Source organism: Halyomorpha halys, unplaced genomic scaffold (assembly GCF_000696795.3).
Source record: "Halyomorpha halys isolate HHAL.00 unplaced genomic scaffold, Hhal_1.1 Scaffold354.1, whole genome shotgun sequence".
Lineage (NCBI taxonomy): Eukaryota > Metazoa > Arthropoda > Insecta > Hemiptera > Pentatomidae > Halyomorpha > Halyomorpha halys.
Genome location: NW_027111517.1, coordinates 728,020 through 734,850, shown reverse-complemented (window position 1 = coordinate 734,850; position 6,831 = coordinate 728,020). Strand labels below are relative to the sequence as shown.

The window sequence follows — 6,831 nt, the reverse complement described above, 5'->3', positions numbered from 1 at the left end:
CAAGATTTTCAAGTGTATATGAAACATACTACATATTTACCTGTTGTATTATTTTGTACAGTTGTAAATTACTATAAATAAATAATAAAAAAAAAAAAAAAAAAAGAAAAGATTTTTGCAAGGTCATAACACTGGTGTTTGGTCTATTGTTCGAGGGTATGCAAATTTTCTGACCTTCTCCAACACATATCTATCTATCCATGGCACTACAGCACAGTTTGGATCTTGGCTTCCTCAATGAGCCTTCGCCATATAGCTCGGTCTTGTGCGGTTGCTCTCCAGTTGCGGATGCTCAGAAGTTCTCGGGAATCCCTGATGACGGCATACTCCCATCTCAGCCTTGCCCTGCCTCTTCCTCTGGTCCGATGCAGCCTACAGTCCAACAACCTCCTCAGGATCTCAACCGCTGCCATCCTGATATGGCCAGCCCAGTGCAGCCTCCCTAGCCTTATGTGCCGCATCACATCTCCCTCCCCGAACAGCTTGTAGACCTTCCTGTTGGTTCCCCTCCTCCAATTCTCGCCAACCTTGACAGCCAAATATTCAGTGCAGAATTTTTCTTTTGAAGATCAAGATCTCCTTTTCTTCAGCACTTGTCAGGGTCTAGGCTTCCGATCTGTAAGTGAAGACTGGCTGGATTAGTATCTTGTAGAGCTGGCATTTGGTGCGGTAAGTGACAATTCGACTCCTCAAGTGCTTCCTGAGTCAAAAATAACATCTGTTGGCCTTCATAAGACGCTGGCTTGTTTCCAGGGTGATCCTATTATTGCTGCTGACTACTGAGCCTAAATAGGTGAACTGGTCAACACATTCAAACGTAAATGGACCCATCTTCACCTCCTCGCCAACAGCAGCCACTATACCAGGTCCAGCTCGCATGTATAGTTTTTCCCTGGTTAATCGTCATGCATATTGCTTCTGCTGCTTCAGCTAGCCTCACAAATGCCTCCATCAGCACCTGAAAGGATTTCACCACCAGGTCCAAGTCATCGGCAATGACCGATGACTCAAACACATATGACTCTGCAATATCCAATGGAATGGAATTAAAGACTAATTCATGTAAGGTACTTTTATGATTCAAAGTGACCTGAAAGCATAAATCATCAAAAATATAAAACAATTTTTTATGGATTTTAATGATTTGAGCTTAAATGGTGAGGGAAAAAGAAAAAAAAAACAGAACAAAAATGTTTAAGAAGCTAATTACTGATAAGATTCTGTCATCATAATTTCGGTTCCCTCGACTGGCTGAGGAGACTAAAATGGCAGCCATGATAATGAAACTTCAATTAAGATGATGGATTCCTACAGAATATTGAATTCTGAAACAATTTTGTACTTTAAAGTTTTTCAGGCCGTTTGCCGTTCTCATATTCAACCGTTTGTTAGTTACTTCATCTCATTGGAATTTCTTGAGTTAGCTAAGCAGGAGAAGGTTAGAAAATCGACAATACCCTCAAAAATAGACCATATGCCACTGTTATGACCCAGCGAAGTTCAAATCCAAATTCCAAAAATTGTAGATGTTATAAGATATTAACCTGCATATGGAATATGCATATGGGTCCTGCGAGTGTGTATGTGTATTTTTTTTTTTAATTTGGAGGTTCAATCAATAATAGACAACTATATTTTGGTGACATTTTGAGATTTTATAGTTCTCATATTCAATAACTAATTCGTACAAATTTAAGAATAATACTAGTGCAATTATAAAAATATTGTTCAAAAACTTGTGCGAGTTAGTTGTAGTACATATATATTAGTAATTCAATGTAGAATAAATCATACTGTTGGTGCCAAGTAGTTCTCACAATAATAATAAAGCATAGGATCGTAAAGTATCTAGATGAAAAGTTAAGGAAAGAGCAGGCTGATTTCAAAAGCGGTAAGAGTTGCATCAATTTATAAATACCCTGCACATTATAACAGAACAAAGTAAGGAATGCTAAAGCACCTTTATATGTGGTCCTCATAGAATTAGAGAAAGCTTTTGACTCTGTCAATAGGGAAATATATATCAATTCTGAAGTATGGAATCCCAGAAAAAATCTTAAATATTATAAAAATATTACATTGAAGACTTCAAGTATTAGGTTCTTCAAGAAGGCAAATCTTCTGGGGCAATTAAAACCACAACTGGAGTATCTTGTTGTAAAGGATTATGTAGTGTGTACAATCATAGGAAATAGAAAGAGAGGATTACAGTGGAACATTACAGACTGATGAAGACTTAAGAGTTTGCTACTTACGACATTTGTCTCTTGGCACAGTGTTTTTGAGACATTGAATATATATTAAAAAGATTAAAAGAACAATTAGCAAAAGTAGGTCTGTCTTTAAATGCAGGTAAGACAAAGGAAATGAGAATAAACTGCAGAGTTGAAGATAAGATAAATAATAAGATGGAACCAAATGACCCTATTGAAATAATAGATTCATTTCTATATCAAGGGAATATAGTAAGTGAAGATGGAGAAACAGATGAGGATGTACAGAACAGATTTGAAGGACAGGTCCTTGATATGTTCCACAGCTGGGACGTCTGCTGAGGAACGTGATGTACAATAGAGTCCTCAAACTTAGACTACCAGTGGGTGCCAAAACAGTTGGTTTTGCTGATGATATCACGGTAGTGGTTGAGGCAAAAGACAAAGAAGAGGTGAATTTCAGAGCTTCCCAGAGAATTTTCATTATCCAAAATTGACTGGCATCCAAGGGACAATAGCTGAGATGGCAAGATAGAGACCCTTCTCATCAGTAGCAAAAAAAGGAAGGAAGAATTTACATTGCGAGTAGGAAAGAAATTCGGTCCCAGCCTACCTTGACATACCTTGGGGGTTAGAATTGATGGCAAACTGCGATTTATAAAGCTCAACTAGCAGGTATGCAATAAGGCAGCTAGAGTGACTATGGCACTGTCCTGACTATTGTCAATGGAGGGCCCTGGCACAGCCATAAGTTATTGATGTTGGGTGAGGTCACATCCGTTCTGCTCTATGCGGCCACTACATGGAAAGATTGGATACTAAGGCATACATAAGACCAATGGTGTCCTTCTATTGTCATGGTGCCATGCGGGTGATCTGTGCAAGCGGCATGTGTGATGGGCAGGATGCCAACCATATAGATGATAGCCAAAGAGAGGTGGCACAACTATAATAGATAAGAACCTATTCCCAAGACTCAGGAAAGGGACGACACAATTAACAAGTGGTTAAGACGGTGGGATATAGCATCTAACAGAAGGTGGACCCACAGACTGTTACCCCATTTTCAACTGTGGGTGGACAGGAAACAAGAGAGGTTGACTACTACCTCACTCAGCTGCTCACTGGTCATGGTTGTTTAAGAGCCTACCTATACTACTAGTATAGGTCCAAATTGGACGATACAACACAGTGCCCAGTGTGCCTAGCAGTAGAAGACAGCGTGGCCCATGTGTTTTTCTCCTCACCTCCAGAAAAACAAATGAGTTTAATGAGGTATGCGGATCAGCGCCGACACCCTAACATTGTAACAATAATGTTACTCTCTTAGGAGTGCTGTATGGTGGATCAATGACCGACAGTCAAGATCCTCAAGCAACTACGGAGAAGGAAAAGTGAGCTAGGAGGTAGCCTAACACAACGAGGCAGCACACAGCCACCCTCCCTTCATGATGAAATGTCTAATAGTGGTTCTGTGAAGAATCCTAATAGAGGAAATAGGAGTATGGAGGTGGTTTTAGTGGATAAAAATCCCACACACAGATAAGTACGGACTTATTCGCATGTCTTTTGAAGATTTCCACCTTCCAATGGAAAAAACACACATATTTTTTTTTTTTGTTTATTTTTTGTTTAACTTTATTGATTAATGAATATGAAATTTGTTAAATTGGTGAGCCCTGTAAATCTAGCATTCATTAATTCTATTTGAGCCACAGTTATACTACAAAAGTAATGCATAAAAAATGTAATATAAACAATTCTATGGACCTATAATTAAAAATCCATAAGATGAACACTTTAAAATACAAAATAGTACAAAACATATTTGGCTTACAACCTGAGCTTTTAACTTGGCTTCAAGTTAATGTATTCAGATTGAGTTGATTCACAAATAACATATTAAAAAAAAAATCCACTTACTAGAAATCCTTCAAATTTAACTCAGATTCATCAGTGAAGTACAAAGAATAAAAAAGAAAAACAGTGAGATTACCTTTCGTACCTACTACCATGTCTTGAACTGTGCGGGTAATCTCTGTCATAAACACGTGCAACCCAAGGAAAAAGAACAACTCCTCTATATCCAAATACAGCATGTAAAAACAGCTGTCCAGCTTCATAATCACCCTCTATCTTAGGTAATTCAAAGCGACCTACTTCAGCAAGTCTGTAAAAAAAATATATATATATTGAAGACATATAAAGTTTATATCACAACACATAGAAACATTTAATTTGGAATTAAAAAAAATAAATTAACCAAAATTACACACATATACATAAACACATGCAAATATACACACAAATATACATTGATGATCAGTAAAGATGGAGAGGTTAACCATTACCTCATCTGACTGCTAGCTGGGCATAGTTGCTTTAGGGCCTATCAACCCCACTTCAAGCTATATGATGGGTCAACATGCCATCTTGTGCCACCATGAATGAAAAGGTTGAACATAAGCTTCAACAAAGAGATAGAGGAGCTGGATCGATTAATAATAAGCACATTGTATTTAATTTTAAATTAGACAAACTGCTTGAACTTTTTTTGCAATGGAAGTTTAAAATAAATTATACATGATTACATAGCAACAACAGATACATTAATCTTATTAAGGCCTATTAAATTAACTCCAAATGAACCAGTAAATATTCAGGCTTTATTTTTTTTCTTATTAAGTAACCTACATTATTTCACATTCCAATTTAATTTTTAATTTTTAGAAACTTACTTTCTTCTATTGATTATACTGTATCTTGCTTTAAGTAATTAAAATGAGATAATTGTTTACTTTTTATTGTTTTTTTTGTCAGTACAAAGGGAGGTTCAGATCAGTTCAAACAATAAAGGAGTCATGCTGGCAAGGTTTTCATAAGCATGATGGTCAGGTCAGATGTGATCACACTGACAGTTCTAGATAGCATTTAGATTTATGAAACTTGAAAGATTAAACAACATTAAAAATATTTGGAAAAGTATAATATACAAAACAAATGTTCAGCATTGAGATGCCACACATAAATTGAAAAAAAAATTTAGTGGTGCTCTTTACGGGGAGCAACATAATAAAAGTACAATTTTCTAATAATATTTACAAAAGAGACATTGGAGTAATATTGGAAAGCGTAGTTCTATAATTATAGAACAGAAGTGACTTACTTTAAATATTATCTAGAGAGGATTTTATCGAAATCGAGAAACCAAATTTAATGATTCTCCAATATATAAAAAAAAGTAAATTACGCTTAAATTCATGGGGTGAGAGCAGTGGTGGCTCGAGGAATGTTCTGAGGAAACGGCATCTCTTCGTATCAGGTGAATTCCCTCCGTCTAATCGAAAAAGTCGGTCTAAATAATTATGGTTTAAATAATTTAAATTTTGGAATACAATTTACCTTAGAAACGATATGATAAACCATATCAGATACATTAACAATATAAACAGCAAATATTACCAATTTCTTCGAATATAGTAACCTAAAGTTACTTCTCAATGTTAGTAGTTAATTAGCGATTCCAAATGATATATTAGTGAATAATCCTTATTTAAAAAAGAAATTCAGGCACGTGATTAAAAACATTATTATACTAGATTCTGGTTTTGATAATTTCAGGAAAAAGATTTGATAAGGAAGTCATTATTATAAATAAGTTCTGAAAGACACATTTAACTTACATTTCCTTATTACGAAACCATGTTATAATTTCAATTAGATTTCTTAAAAAGAAAATGTGTTTGCACCATGAATCAATGTGTTAATCTTAATTACTGACCTTCATACATACTAATACAATGTTAAATAAACAGTTGAGAGAAAAGAATTTTAACCTTATAAAGAATAATTTTCATTTTGACTTTTTACAAATGAGTAACTTATATTGACTGTCAAGTCAACATATTTAACAAAACTGGTTTTCGATACTACCTTACATAATTTGAGATCTGAACCCACTGTGTAGTTAGCTTAGCTTTAAGAAGTCTATTATGGGTGATAGTTGAAGCAATCTTCCTTAGAATTTCCATTTTCTTAAGTGAATGATCCCTACAAAATAAACTTAAATGTTATAAAATACACAAAAATATTGTGATCATACAGCAATATCATAATTCTATAGGATAAATAATCTATAAAACTATGATAAAATGAATAGAGATTATGATAAATTACCATATAATCCCTACAACTAGAAGTTAAAAAAAATATTGTCAACATATTCAAAATAAACTAGCCATATAGATACATCCTCGTTCTATTCCAATGAGGTTGAAGACACAATTAACTTACAATATTAAAGAAGGTACACGAAGGTATTCCGAATTAATATTACGATTAGATCCTTAATTTTTTTCTATCAACAGAAACAGAATTATATTTATTATTTTTTATAATAAAATTATATAATTTTTTTTTGTTAAAAAGTATTTTTAGTTGTTTTTCATGTAAAAAAATTGTAAAACACAACTAAAAAATAGTAACCTCTGCGAATATCCACTTTCAGTTTTACAATAGTTTTCGTAATAGAAAAAAATGAGTAGGCTTTTGATGTGGACAATTTTTGTTTCTCTTGAAAGTTGGATTTCGGTAGTGCATAAAAGTTATAAAAATGTTG

General features: G+C 34.4%; 1 protein-coding gene across 5 annotated transcripts in view; it reads right to left on the bottom strand.

Annotated features, from left to right (window-relative positions):
- The window catches only part of POLDIP2 (DNA polymerase delta interacting protein 2), a 65,758-nt gene extending 59,262 nt beyond the window's left edge, over positions 1-6,496 (bottom strand). For 3 of the 5 annotated variants that reach the window (XM_067049582.1, XM_067049584.1, XM_067049581.1), the window contains exons 1-3: positions 6,390-6,496; positions 6,147-6,263; positions 4,210-4,383 (exon numbers count right to left, since the gene is read on the bottom strand). In XM_067049582.1, the coding sequence (XP_066905683.1) occupies positions 4,210-4,383; positions 6,147-6,244 (272 nt within the window). In that variant the 5' untranslated portion in view covers positions 6,245-6,263; positions 6,390-6,496. Of the gene's footprint in view, positions 1-4,209; positions 4,384-4,564; positions 4,681-6,146; positions 6,264-6,389 lie in introns of those variants that run through there. The other 2 variants (XM_067049583.1, XM_067049585.1) reach the window with 2 other exon arrangements.
- Positions 6,497-6,831: the final 335 nt, after the last annotated feature.